This window comes from Antechinus flavipes, chromosome 6 (genome assembly GCF_016432865.1).
Source record: "Antechinus flavipes isolate AdamAnt ecotype Samford, QLD, Australia chromosome 6, AdamAnt_v2, whole genome shotgun sequence".
In the NCBI taxonomy this organism is placed as follows: Eukaryota; Metazoa; Chordata; class Mammalia; order Dasyuromorphia; family Dasyuridae; genus Antechinus; species Antechinus flavipes.
This window is the reverse complement of record NC_067403.1, coordinates 190,061,621-190,076,819: the sequence shown is the minus strand read 5'-3', so window position 1 is coordinate 190,076,819 and position 15,199 is coordinate 190,061,621. Positions and strand designations below refer to the sequence as shown.

General features: G+C 35.6%; 1 protein-coding gene across 2 annotated transcripts in view; it reads left to right on the top strand.

Moving 5' to 3' along the window:
- The window catches only part of AFAP1 (actin filament associated protein 1), a 233,552-nt gene that overhangs the window by 79,093 nt on the left and 139,260 nt on the right, over positions 1-15,199 (top strand). For both annotated transcript variants that reach the window (XM_051965564.1, XM_051965563.1), the window contains exons 2-3: positions 599-727; positions 2,146-2,243. In XM_051965564.1, the coding sequence (XP_051821524.1) occupies positions 601-727; positions 2,146-2,243 (225 nt within the window). In that variant the 5' untranslated portion in view covers positions 599-600. The remainder of the gene's footprint in view (positions 1-598; positions 728-2,145; positions 2,244-15,199) is intronic.

The window sequence follows — 15,199 nt, the reverse complement described above, 5'->3', positions numbered from 1 at the left end:
CCAGAGGATATGGCATTTGATTGGGGCTTTAAAGGACAGATAAAAATTCAGATGAAAACAAGGAAGGATAATGGACATTCAGGACAGGAAATAATGGGAGCAGACAGAAAAGTAACAGGCATATTTATAAGATCTCTAATAGCTAGGATTCTAGTAGTTATAAAGAGTATGTGAAGTAAGAACATGGAACTTAGGGAGAAGGTGGAACAAGTATTTACTCAGCACTGTAGATGTGCCTAGTGCTTTCCAACTATGACCTTGTCTGATCAGGTGATGGTTCGAAATTGTTGTGGGCTGTGCTGTTGAATGTCAGTCTTATCTTCGATAAATCAGGTTTTTGTAATTTAGGATGTTATGTTCTGGAATAAAAATCTCATTTATATTTTTTAAGATTTCTAGGTTATGGGGCAAGTGGATAGTATGGCGGATAGAGTACTAGTTCTGGAGTCAGGAGGATCTGTGTTCAAATCTGGCTTCAGACATTTACTTGTTGTGTGATTCTGGGCAAGTCATTTAACCTAACTGCCTCCAGAAAAAAAAAAATCCCAAGTTAACAGTTTGTTCTTTTTTTCTTTCTTTCTTCTCTCCCTTCCCCCAGCAATGGAAGAATTAATTGTTGAGCTGCGCCTGTTCCTTGAGCTGCTGGACCATGAATATCTAACGTCAACAGTCAGGGAGAAAAAGGCAGTGATAACTAATATTCTCCTGAGGATACAGTCATCAAAAGGTGAGTGTTTGTAGTGGTTCAAGGTTTTGTACCATAGAGAGTAAGTAAGGAATTGAAACAAGAGCCCTTTAAATCCCATGTATTTCAGACATGGCTATTGGCAGATGCAAATTATACTCTAATAGTATTTGCTCAGTAGTTGGTAGTGCTCTCTTTTCTGATCTCATACCCCTTTGTTTACTTCTTGTACATTTATTATAATTTCTGTCACATTAATCTGTGAATATCTCATCAATCCTACTGGTTGCATGTATGATCTTTCTGAACTTAACCCAGTACATGGCACATAGTAGGTGCTTATAAAATGCTAAATGACTGACTGTATGGAGCAATGGAAAGACAAGAGACCTGGATTTGAATACTGGCTCTGTCACTTACTAACTTTGTGGGCGTATTATTTAAATTTTCTAGAATGTGGTTTCCTAGTCTCTAAAATGAAAGAACTGGATTAGCTGACATTTAAAGTCCCTATCAGCTATTCAGCTATAATCAGTGTGCCTCCTTAAAATATTTCTCTTTCCCTTTCTCTCTCCTTCCTTCCTTCCTTCCTTCCTTCCTTCCTTCCTTCCTTCCTTCCTTCCTTCCTTCCTTCCTTCCTTCCTTCCTTCCTTCCTTCCTTCCTTCCTTTCTTCCTTTCTTCTTTCTTTCTTTCCTTCTTTCCTTCTTCACTCCCTCCCTCCTTTCCTTCCTCCTTTCCTCTCTTCCTTCCTTCCTCCTTTCTTTCCTTTTTTCCTTCCTCCCTCCCTCCCTCATGTTATAGTGGGAAAAGCTTTGGGGACCTGACTCTAAAAATCTAAAAATGCTGTGTGACTGGATGAATCATGTAACCTTACCCTCTTTTCTCAGCTCTAAAATAAGGATGACTAGACTAGTTAGATTGCCCATTTCGGCTCATAATTGTTGGATCCAGGAGGAACAGTTCAGATCACCAAAGAGGAGAATATAGAGAGAATGAGACAAAGAGGTCATGATATAAGTCTTGAAATCTGCTAAAGGAGAAGGAGATGATGAGCCATCAGAAAAAAAAAAAAAGATTGAGGAGGAATGGTCAGGTATGAAGGAAGAGATTGAGTAGAGAACAGTTCCTGGAAGCTGAGAAGGGAGAATATCTAGGAGAAGCATGTAATCAAAGAGATTAAAGTGCAATGAGTATTGAGAAAAGGATGTTCATTGGATTTCGCCATTAAGAGACATTTGGTGACTTTGGAGAGACTTGTTTCAGCCCTTCACTAATTACTGTTGTCAGACTGAGCTCTTGAGGGCCACCCAACTGGTATGTGGTGGGGCTGGCTCTCATTGCCAAGACTTCCCTTTCCACCACATACAACCTCCTGCCCTACAGCCTGGACTTGAAGGAACGAGCCCCATTCCAAGGTTTTAGATGTAGGAACTGATGTGGTTTCTCTTAATACTTGCAGGCTTTGAAGTAAAAGACCATGCTCAGAAACAAGAAGTTACCAACAGTTTGCCGGCCCCGCCGCAGATGCCGCTGCCCGAGATCCCTCAGCAGTGGCTGGTGAGTTATGGCCCTGTAGCCGGGTGACAGGAAACTGTCTGATCCTGTCGTTACCTGGAGTCTAGCTGAGGACATGAGGAATGAGGCGAGTGTGTGATCCTGGGAATGCTGAGGCAGCCGTTTGCCAGCTCCCACTCGGCCGTTCCCGATGGATAATTGGGAAAATCATATAGGAAATTAGCCTGCCTTGAGATGGCAGCTGCTTCTTTACAAAGTGACAGTGCTGTAAATACATTGTAATCCTGCTTTGATGATGGATTTTAAAGTAGCAGGGGAGAGAGGTTTTAGGGGCAGAATTCCTGAAAAGCCTCCAGAGGGGTTGTTCTCCTCACTGACTTGGTCTGTGATTTTGAACACCTGGCTTTGAAATTTTCCAGTACTGTTTCTTTTCTATTTCAACCTAACAGAGTTTCTTAACCTTTTCTGGGTCATGGATTGCTCTGGCAATCTAGTGAAGCCTAAGATCTCCTTCTCAGAATGTTTTTTATAAAACACAGTGCATTGCAAAGTAAAGCAATTATATTGGATTGTAGCTATCAAAATATGAAAAATAAAACAAAACAAAAGTTCATGGATTCCATGTTAAAAATTTCCAGAAATTCCAATGGGCAAATATACATTTACCCCAGATATATGTTATATTCATTTTTTTTTAGATTTAGGATTCTTAAGAGAGAAGAAAGAAGAGTGCTTTTGGTCAGGATGCAAGCATTTGAGTCCCAACTCTGATACTTACAAGTTGTATGATCTTAGGCAAGCTATTTAATGACTATATACCACAGCGTCCTTATTTTAAATTATATCTATATTATATATCACATATAAGACATATCTTTATATCTATCTATCGATATTTATATAGATATGTAGATTTAGATATTGGTGAATTTTTGGAAAATATCTCCAGATCCAGTTATTAATTTCCTTTTCTTCATGAGTTGAGTTCTACCTAACCATGCTATTTACAACTATATTTGTGAGCTTGAGCAAAATACATTCCTTTATTGATAAATTTGATTTCCTCATATGTTAAATCAAGGGATTGGACCAGATGACCTGTAAAATCTTTTCCAATAGTAATATTCTATGAACCAATGACCTATGGCTTAATTTCTTTGCTTGAACAGTTTGTTTATTCAGGCACATGAGCTTTAGTTTTTAGAACTGAATTCCATTCTGACTGGTTACCTGGAAATTTATAAAGAAAACCTGGATAAAGAAAAAAAAAACAATTGACATGATAGTTCAACCTTCTCTGGATGAATTTATACCCTTCCTTTAAAGTCCAGCTCACATGTTACTTCTTTCAGAACACTTTTCCTAATTCCCACAATCCTTTGAATTAATCTAAAATGAACACCCATGGATTTTATGAAAAAAAAAACAGGATAAGTAAGCCATTGGTTAATTTGATTTAAAAACAAGAAGAAAACCAAAAATTCAGTATTGAAAATGAAAAGGATAAAATCACCAACAATGAAGAAGAAATTAAAGCAATCATTGGAATGTCGTTCTTTTTAATTCTCATAAAACACTTTGCTTTGCCTCCTACTTGCTTACCATGTGTATTGTTTGATGCAAATAACCCAAAAAAATCCTTATATAAAAAAGTTTGGAGTGAGCAACTTAGGTTTTAGTATGGACTGATGGACATTTATATAGTACTTTAAAGTTTGGAAAGCACCTTAAGTACCATATCACAACAATTTTATGAAATAGAGAGTATAACTGACCCTCATATAGTAGTTTTTTACATACATAAATTTTACATATATAAATATCATATATATACCTATTAATATATAATACATAAACATATACCATCTGAGTTTCATAATGAAACATACTATGATTTCCATTACAAATATGGATAAACCGAAGCTCAGAGATGGTCACAGGTTAAAACTACAAAAGTTCTCAGAAGTCATTTAATCTAATCCTATCATCTTACAAACGAGGAAATAGGCCCAGATAATTTGAATTGGGTAAGTGTCCAAAAGCAGAACTTTTCAAATTTAATTTTTAAAATTCTGAATTTTACAAACATCTACAAATAATACTTCCACATATAAAGTAGAACAGAAAATAAGGTTATTTGGAAAGTGTGAATCTTTACTATATATAGCTTGCTTTTAAAAAAAATGTAATTAATTCCACATGTTACTTTCAAAACTGCCCTCTATGTTTCCTTTTGATCTTCTTCAATTCTGGAGATCTAAAATATGTTTTCATGACCCTCTCTTCTTTTCTAATTTTGGCAAACATATTGTTTGCTATTCCCATACTCCCACTAAAAAAAACAAAAAAACAAAAAACAAAACAATTCAGTCTTTGTAACAAATAAAACAGTCAAGCAGAATAAGCCAACCTAATTTTTCATGTCCAAAAAAGTATGTTTCTCTCTAGAAAAAAATCTCTTTATAAAGGTTAGTAGTTTCATTCCTTTGGAGTTATAGTTATTTCATTTTTCAGAATTTTTAAGTCTTTCAAAGCTGTTTTTTTTTCCTTTAAAGAGTTGCTGCTAGTGTTAATGTATGGGTTTTTCTCCTGGTTCCTCTATATCAGTTCATGCAAGCCTTTTCAGATTTCTCTGAAACTCACCACCTTTGTCAATTTTAATGTTTTTTTGTTCTGTTACATTTGTATGCTATAATTTGTTGAGACATTTCACATTTAAGGGATATCACTTTAACTTATAGTTATTTGCTACAACTGAAAATACTGGTATAAATAGATCGAAGATACCAGGTAAGGTATCTTGTCCCTGGATGATGATTGTCATTGATAACATGCTTTGAAAAACCATATATATACATAATTATTTCATCCTCTTAACAATCTCATAGAAGAGGAGTACAAATAATATAGTATTATCCCCAGAGACGTTAAATAATTTACCCACAACCATACATCTTGGCTCATCATGACCAATTAAAAAAATAATATCTAGACTTCTATTTCTAAAGCAGAATTTTCTGACTGAAAAAAACCTAAAAGTTGAATTCTGCTCCTCCCCTTTATTTTTAATTCAAAATAACAACAATGTTTTTCTGTAACACATTATAAGACATCCTTTAGAAAGAGAAGCCAACTGCTTGTAACCAGCTTGTAAATGCTTCTGTCTGCTGGATAATAGTTCTGATCAGAGTCTAGGACAAAAGCTTCCTTGATATTTAATGCCTTGGGGAAGTTTTTGTACTTTTATTTATCAACAAATGACAAACATTTATGAAAAAACTGCTGTGTGTAGAGCACTGTGCTAGGCACTCCTTGGCTCCATGGATCTGAGAATCTAGTATGGGGATTAGATAGCAAGAGAGAGCTCTAACACACACCATTGTGGGCTAAGTACATTTGAGAGTTGCAAAACAAAATACTAGGAATCTTAGGATTGTTCAGGAATGTTAATTGATTTTCTTTTGAATTCAGGAAATTCTTGTTTTGAATAGCCTCTCAGTTTAGGTTATTTGATCACAGTATTCTCTGTCCCTTAAGACAGAAAGCTGATGCTTAATAATTCAAATTTGCAAAAATAATAACAATAATAATATTAGCTCTCACACACATACACATATAGTTCTTCTTGTTGTTTTTGTTGTTCAATTGTGTGCAACTCTACAATTTGGGATTTTCTTTGGGATCCAAAGATATTGGAGTGCTTTACCATTTTCTTCTCCAGCTCATTTTATAGATGTGGAAACTGAGACATATGGGGGAAGGGACTTACCTAGGATCAGACTGTATGCCAGGCACTGTGTTAAGTGCTTTACAGTGATCATTTCATTTGATCCTCATAACAACTTGGGGGTAGGTGCTATTATATTCCCATTTTGCAGATGAGGAAATTGAGGCAGGTAGGTTAAGTTATTTGCCCATTATCACAGTTAGTAAGTATCTGAGGTTGTATTTGAACTCAAATCTTCCTGACTCTGGGTTTGACATTTTATGCACAGTGTTTCATAGTTGCTTTACAAAGACATTTGGAGAGAGTTCACATGACTTTCCTAAGAGACAGCAAGTTATGAGTTAAAGACCATTTGTTCCAAGAATCGGGAGACATCAATTTGAATATCCCTCTGCCTCTAAGCACATGCTTCAGATTCAATGCAACTCAGTCTATGCAACCTAATTGAACAAACTTTTTTTTTTTTTTTTTAAGTATTTGCTGTGTGAAAAAACTCTGTTAGGTAGTTGGGGTACAAAGATATAGCAGGAGAGGCTTACATTTTATTGGAGGGAGATACATGAAACAATAACAAAAGGACATTCTAGATAATTTGATGAGGAAGGAGAGAACTCTACCTCCTGTAGGGATCAGAAGAAGCTTCCATTAGCAAAGGATATGATTTGTTCCTTGAGGAAGAAAACGATTCTGAGAAGTAGAGGTGAGAATGCATTCCAGACAGGGATGGAATAATCTAAAAATGTGGAGATGAAAAAAAAAAATGCCAAAGAGACAAAGCCAAGATGGGGAAGTAAAGGCAGTAATATGTTTGAGCTTTCTCCCTGACTCTTCTTAAAACCTTTTAATCATGTCCCCAAACAATTTCTGGAATAGCAGAACCACAAAAGGGACAGGATGAAGCAGTTTTCTAGCCCAAGACAATTTAGAAGATTGGCAGAAAAGGGTGAGAGTAGAATACAGTCTAGTGCAGGCTGAGTCAACAGAAACGCAGACCCAGCAAACCAGGAGCAGTTTTTAGAAACCACTGAATCAACAGGAGAAGTGGCTACTTTTGGACCTCTCAGCCCACAGGTAGTAAGGGGGTTCAACAATTGCTCAGAGGGATTTACAGGGGTCTCTTTGCTGGCATTGAGGGCAAGAATCTGTTGCTTTGCTCATAATCATACAGGTTGCAATCCTGAGTGGCACTCTCGGGGCAAGGAGGAGCAATCGCACTTTAGATCTTGTGGCTACAATGGAGTGGGGACTCTTACCACAGTTCCAGGACAGAGAAGAGTGCTTATAGTCCCTCATAGACTAGAGCATAGACCAGGAGAGTACTAAATACACCTCTTCTTAGATCATACCACTTTGGAAGAACTGAAACTTATGGATCCCTGGTAGGATCTCTGAAAATAGTTGTACAAAACCCCTGAAGCTTGGAATAGTACACCTTCCACCCTGAAAGCAGAGCCCCACTTTAGCAAAGAATTAGAAATCAAGAAATAGATAGGAAAAATGAACAAGCCATTAGAAAAAATTTCTGATTGTAAAAAATGACAAGGAATATCAAAACACACATTCAATGAAAATAGCAAAGTCAAAATTCCTACATCCAAAGCCTCAAAGAATAATATGAATTAGTCCCAGGCCATGGGAGATCTCAAAAAGGATTTTGAAAATCAAGAAGGGGAAGTAGAGGAAAAATTGGGAAGAGAAAAGAGAGTGATGCAAGAAAATCATGAAAAAGGGATCAACATTCTGGTAAAGAAGGCACAAAAAATACTGAAAAAATAATATCTAAGATAATAGAATAGGCCAAATGATAAAAGAGGTACAAAAATCCATGAAGAGAATAAAGCATTGAAAAATAAGAATTGGCCAAATAGAGATATACAAATATCCACTGAAGAGAACGCCTTAAAAAAAAAGAATTGGCCAAGTGGAAAAGGGAGAACAAAAGTTTGCTGAAGAAAGTAAATCCATGGAAATTAGAATTGAGGAAGTAGAAACTAATTATTTAATAAGAAATGAAGAAACAGTATCTCACTGGAAAAACAACTGACTTGGAAAATAGATCCACGAGAGATTGTCTAGAAATTATTAGACTTGCTAAAAGCCATGATCAAAAGAAAGGCTAAACAGCATCTTTCAAGAAATTATCAAGGAAAACTGTCCTGACCTTCTAGAAACAGAGGGTAAATTAGAAATTGAAAGAATCCACTGATCACCTTCTGAAAGAGATCCCAAAAAAGAAAACTCCCAGGAACATTAAAGTTAAATTCCAGAACTCCCAGATCAAGGAGAAAATATTGCAAGCAGCCAGAAAGGAGCAATTTAAGTATTATGAAACCATAGTCAAGATAACACAGTATTTAGCAGCTTCTACATTAAAGGACTAAAGGGCTTGGAATATGATATTCCAGAGGACAAAAGAGCTGATATTGCAACCAAGATTCACATACTGAGCAAAACTAGTATAATCTTTCAGTGGAAAAAATAGATATTCAGTGAAATTGGGCTTTCAAACATTCATGATAAGAAGACCAGAGCTATAGAAAACTTGAATTTGAAATACAAGATTCAAGAGAAAGCAAAAAAGGTAAACAGGAAAGGAAAATTACAAGGGACATAATGTGGTTAAATTATTTCTATTTCTTCATAGGAAGATGGTGCTTGTAACTCATAAGATCTTTCTCATCATTAGGGAAGTTAGAAGAAGTATATATAGACAGAGGACACAGACATGAGTTGCATATGATGGGATGATATATAAAACAAATAAAAATTAGGAAAGAAGAATGCACTGGAAGAAGAGTAAAATAGAATGGGGTAAATTATCTGACATAAGAAGCACAAAAAAGAGATTTTACTGTGAAGGGGAAGATGGAGGAGGTGCTAGAGAATGCTTGCACCTTGTTGTCATCAGAATTGGCTCAAATAGGGAATAGTATACACCCATAATAGATATAGAAATCTATCTTCCTCTACAGGAAAGTAGGAGGGAAAGGGCATAAGAGAAGAAGGGATGCATATAGGAGGAGGATGGATTAAGAGAGGTAGAAGTCAGAAGCAAAACACTTTTGAGAAGGGACAGGGTAAAAGGAGAGGGAGAATAGAATAAATGGGAGGAGGAATAGGTTAAAAGGATATGCAGTAAGTAACTGAAAAACATTTTGAAGCATATTTCTCTGATAAAGCACTCATTTCTCAAATAATATTAAAAAGAGTCAAATTTATGGAAATAAGAATCATTCCTCAATTGATAAAGGATTAAAAAAAATATGAAGTTAGTTTCTAGTTGAAGTAATCAAAGCTGTCTACAGTCATGGGAAAAAATGTTCGAAATCACTATTGGTTAGAGAAATACAAGTTAAAACAATGAAGATACTATCTTATACCTATTAAATTGACTAATAGGATAGAAAAGGAAAATGACAAACATTGGGGGAAATTGTGGGAAAATTGAGACATTAATGCATTGTTAGTAAATTTGTGAACTGATTCAACCATTACATAAATGCAATTGTGAACTATACCCAAATGGCTATAAAAATATGTATACCTTTTGATCCAACAATAACCACTACTAAGTTTGTATCCCAGAAGAGATAAAAAGAAAAGAAAAAGGCTCTAAATGTACCAAGGCATTTAAAGGCAGCTCTTTTTGTTGGTAAAGAATTGGAAATTGAGAGGATGCCCATCAATTGGAGAATAACTGAATAAGTTGTGGCATATGACTGTGATGGGATACTATTTTGCTATAAGAAACAATGTTACATGCTCTCAGAAAAAACCTGGAAGGACTTTTGTGAATTGATGCAAAATGAAATGAGTAAAACCAGGAGAGGATTGTACATAGTAACAGATAGTAACAGAAATGTTGTAGAATAAACAACTGTGAATGACTTAGCTATTCTCAGTGATACAACAATCCAAGACAACTTTGAAGGATTTATGACAAATACTATCCATCCTTTGAAAAAAGAATTAATAGATTCTGAATACAGATAGAAACATTTTTTCACTTCATTTTTTAAAAATCTGTGTTTTCTTTTACAGTGTGACTAACATGTAAATACAAATTAAAAATAAAAATTTAAAAAATAAAAAAAGAAAGAATGTCAAATTTCGAAGCAGCCAGCCGGCCAGTTTAACTTGAATGTGAAATGCATGAAGTAGAGCATTATAAAATAAGGTTGAAAAGGACCATTCGAACTTGATTGCAAAAATGTTTAAAAAGGATTAGAGGATTAGTTTATATTTACTAGAGAAGCAGTAGAGAGCAGTTAAAGATTTTTGAATAGGAGAGCAATCTGATCAGATGTGTAGCTCAGGAAAATTATTTTGGCAAGAAGAGCCTTGTTGATGAAAAGAGTTGAGGAAGCCTCTGAGATTATAGACCATAAGTACAAAAAAAAATGATGCTGCTTATAACTGCTGAAACAGTTAAGTCTGAAAAATGATAAGTTTAATGGGGGGAGATAAGAGAAACACAAAAAAATCTATATCACAAGATAATACTTGGTAAATGCTTTGGAGAAGTCCAAAGCCACATGCTGTATGAGACTGTAGGAGAAAGGGTTGTTAGCTTCTATGGTTATCAGAAAAATCTTATGAGTATGAAGAAGTAACTTTTCATATTAGCATTTCATATCATCAAAGGATTGTGAGTTTTACATCTTGGAACTACTTTAGAGATCCAGGTCTTTGAAGATCCAAGTTCTTCATTTTAAAGGTAGTGAACTAAGATCCAAGCTTACACTGGTACTGATTACCTAGGCTGAGATTTTGTTTTTAGACAATTGTCTTTTCTTTTTTTGGTAAAGAATGAAGAAATATTTTACTTAAAAACAATATTGTGAACAGACTCTGAAAGTAGTAAAGGACAAGGGTACGTTTAAGAAACAAAGTATAGTTGAAGCTTTTAGTGCATGATAGACAGATGAAATAAGGTTAGAAAGGTAAGAGAGTTCTTTGGTCGAATTGTTGTGATTTCATTTAGGGTTTTCTTGGCAAAGATCTTGGAGTGGCTTACTGTTTCCTTCCCCAAGTCATTTAACAAATGAAGAAACTGAGGCAAACAGGATTAAATGACTTTCCCAGGGTTACACCACTAGTAAGTATTTGAGGACACAATTTAAATTCAGAAAGTTGGTTCTTTTTGATTCCAAACCCAATGCTCTATTCACTGTACCACCTAGCTACCCACACTTAATAAATACTTATTGACTTTTGGCTGGCTAAACTGAGAATTCTCTACCCCACTAAAGTCACATAGGTACATTCTCTCTATTAAGACTTTCAAAGCTCTTTCCTTCTACTTATTGTTCAGTTCTTTCTGTCATGTCCAACCCTTTGTAGTATTTGGGATTTTCTTAGCAAAGATACTCAAGTGGTTTGCCATTTCCTTCTGCATCTCATTGTATAGATGAGAAACTGAAGAAAGCAGAGTTAAGTGATATGTCCAAGATCACACAGCTATAAAATGTCTGAGACCTGATTTGCGCTCAGGAATAGGAATCTTTCTGATTCCAGGCCTGGCATTTTATCTACTCTACCACCTGATTTGTCCAGAGGTAAGATAACATCAAATTATTTTGGGCCTTGAAAAATCAGGCAGAGAGATTGATTTGATTCTTGGTATTCAGCAGGGAGCTATTGAAGGTTTTTGACCAAAGGAATAACTTGACTAAATGTTTATAAAAGAAAGAATAACCTGATAGAGATTAGAGAATAGAATAGAAAAAGAGGATTGAGAATCTTTGTTGTTAGCGAGCCATTTCAATTGTGTCTGATTCTCTGTAACCTCGTTTGGGATTTTCTTAGCAAAGATACTAAAGGATTTTTCATTTCCTTTTTCAGCTCATTTTATAGATGAGAAATGGAAACAAATAATGTTAAGTGATTTTTGCCTGCATTCGTACAACTGGGACATGTCTGAGACTGAATTTGAACTCAAAGGTCCTCCTGAGCTCTGGCTTAGCACTCTATCCACCACACCACCTAGTTACCCAGCTAAGTATCTTAAGTTTTGATTAAGGAGACAATTAAAATATTCTACAAAGTTAATAAGGAAGCACCATACAAAGATGGTGATGGGAATAGAGGAGAAAGAACAGACTTGGCGTATGTTGTGGAGAAGAGAGCAATTCATAGGACAGAATAATTTATTATGAGAGATGAGAAAGAGTAAAATAGAAGAATCAGGACTTGAGGAATAAGCACTAGATTTTAAAACTCTTTAGCTTTTTGCATCCTTGGAATTCACTTATGTGATTTTTGGCTTTGCCCACCAAATAATATCTTTCATGTGACAGAAATAGTCAATAATTGTTGAGTTGAATTTAATATTTCTTATTTTGAGCCTTTGACAATTTTATTAATATTGGTTCTAAAATTGCCTAAGAAATCTTGGAAACGGGCCACTTTTTCTTTTATGGTCTTGTATTCATCCTTTCATGGTGACTTATTATTATGATATTTTATGATTACCGAACATGTTATATATCTTTTCACTCGAACAGATAGAGAGCTAGGAAGTAAGAAGATCTTGGCTCAAATCTAGACTAGCTATAGGATCCTGACTCAATTGTTTAAGGTCTTGGTGCTCTAGGCCATTCTCTGAAAAAGTGCTGATCTACATTGGTAGAGGGACCTTCCTCCTCTTATTATCTATTCCAGTGAAACATATTTCTAGTCCTTCTCGTTATCCTTAGTAGATATCACACAATAAATGCCACTTTTGCAGCATATCAAATATTAGCCTGATTTTCCAAAGGAGGAAACTGAGATCTAAGCTACCTGATGTCATGTTATCTTACTACACCACAAGCATCATCCTGGACCTCAGAATTTTACAGTAAACATTTTCATGACTTGTCAATTATAGAAAACTTAGATGGCAGAAGAATCATAAAAAGCGAGTCTATTCCAAAATTATTAGGTAGTTTTAGAGCCAGTACTAATAAGAATGTCAAAAGATCAGAATAAGAAATATTAAATTTAATTCAACAATTATTGACTATTTCTGTTATATGCAAGACACTTCACTGTGTTAGTTATACAAAGTCATAAAAATTTAAGAATCATTTCCTATATTCAATTACTCTACATTTTGAATCCTTCCTTGAAAACATCTCCTTTCTTTCCAATTTTTAAAATAATACTCAATTCCACTGGCTGGTGCCTACCTCAGAATGAGTGTGATTTATTATTTCTTAGCTCTCTGGGATAAGCATACTAGCTTGTAGATAGGGTCTTAAGATCCTAGATTTAGGGCTGAAAGAGACTTTAGAGATTTTTAGGGACTTTAGAGATTTTGGACTCATTTTATGGATGAGGAAGCTGAATCTTAGAGTGGTTCAGTGTGCCCAAGATCATATCAGTAATAAATAAATACATAAAACCCAGTAAATACATAACTAGCACTCTTTCTACTGTACCTCACTGCTTCCCATCCTTCCATTCATCTCTCCATTCAACATTTTCTTTTTTAAAAACTTGATTTCTGTCCTTGCATTTCAGCAAAGGGGCTCTGAGTTTATGGGTGGAAATGTTTGTATTTGATTTAGAGCACATAAGGTTGGCAAGTATACAGTGAACTCTGCTGACATTTCTCCAGTTTTACTTGACTCCATCCTAACCTAAATTGTGATGAAGCTTCAGTGATATTACCATTGGAGGCACAGGGACTGACCACAGATTCTAGATGGGTGTTTCACAGATGAAAGACTATGGCAGAACAGCTGCCTTAGCTCCATGGCCCAGTGGCAATAGAAATTCCCCTTTCTAACTTGTTGCCAAAGTCTGGGCTTCTCCTCCTTCTACTTTCTGCCTGGACCCCATCCTCAAAAGGGCATCCTCTGATGAATACTCACTCAAAACAACTTAAAACTGCTCTGTCTTGGAAATGTTGTTGAATCTTGATTCATTTCTTTAAGATTGTAAATTGCTTTTTTTTACTTCCTTTTGGGGTAATAAGTATAATCTCCATTTTACAATTGAGGAAACTGAACCCCAGTGTGAAGACTTGAACCCAGACTGTCTAACCCTGGTCTTTTGCCCTACTACATTACAAGCATCATCCTGGATCTCAGAATTCTACACAACATTTTCACAACATGCCTATTTTAGGACAGTGGATTCAGAATCCTGATTAGTACCCATTTATACCTGTATGCGGTAAATGGGGGTAAAAGTGCAGAAGGAGAGGCTTTTACCTTCCTGTTGGTTTCCCTAAAAGTAATTTTAGGAACATTCTGAGGATTATGTGCTTGTTTGAAGGCACAAGAAAGTATAAAATCATAGAATTTAGAGTTAGAATGACTTTTGAAGTCTCAGTGAGGGGAAAAAAGTTTAAAAATGTTTTAACATGTAATTGGGGAATAATAAAATATTATATATGTATATGTTGTATACACACACACACACACACACACACACATATATGAAAGAAGTCTAAGTGAGCAACCAGTTCCACTCCTTTCATTTTTCATATAATTAAAGCAAAGTGTGGAGAGAGTGAGAAGCAGCAGGATGGAATGGAAAAGCTTGGACCCTGATGTCTTGATAATTAGGGACTTAATCACTTAAGTGTGTGATCATTTGTCCTCTCTAAGTCTTGTATTGTTAAACCTTAAGATGGAAATGATAATACTTGGATACTTGTACTGTCTTCTTCACAAAGTTCTTGGGATTGAAGCATTTTGTAAGTCTTAAAGAATTTCATAAATGTGTTTCTCTTATTGATTTGGTACCCATGGCCTCCCAAGCAGGAAGAGGAGAATCTGGGACCTCTTACCACAAATTCAGGGTTCTTTCCATGACCCTAGACTGAATGTGTGTGTGTGTGTGTGTGTGTGTGTGTGTGTGTGTGTGTGTATGAGAGAGAGAGAGAGAGAGAGAGAGAGAGAGAGAGAGAGAGAGAGGAGAGAAGAGAAAGAAAGAGTATGAGAGAGAATATTTGCTTTATTTGAGTATTAGCCTTCTTAAAGCATGAGGCCCCATAAATTTCCAGATGTGGTCTCACCAAATCAATTATATTGTAGTGAGTTAACATCATACCTGTTCTCAGGATACTTGAGCTCATAACCTGACTCTGCACCTAGCTGATCCCATGTGACCATGGGCATGATGATAACAAAAGGAAATTTCATTTGTAGAACCACTTTATGTACTATGTTCATTTAAGCTCCACAAACATAGTGTGGGGGAAGTAATTCAGATATCATTATTCCCATTTTATGGATGAACAGATAGCCTTAAAGGACTGAACTAACTTTTTTTCAGG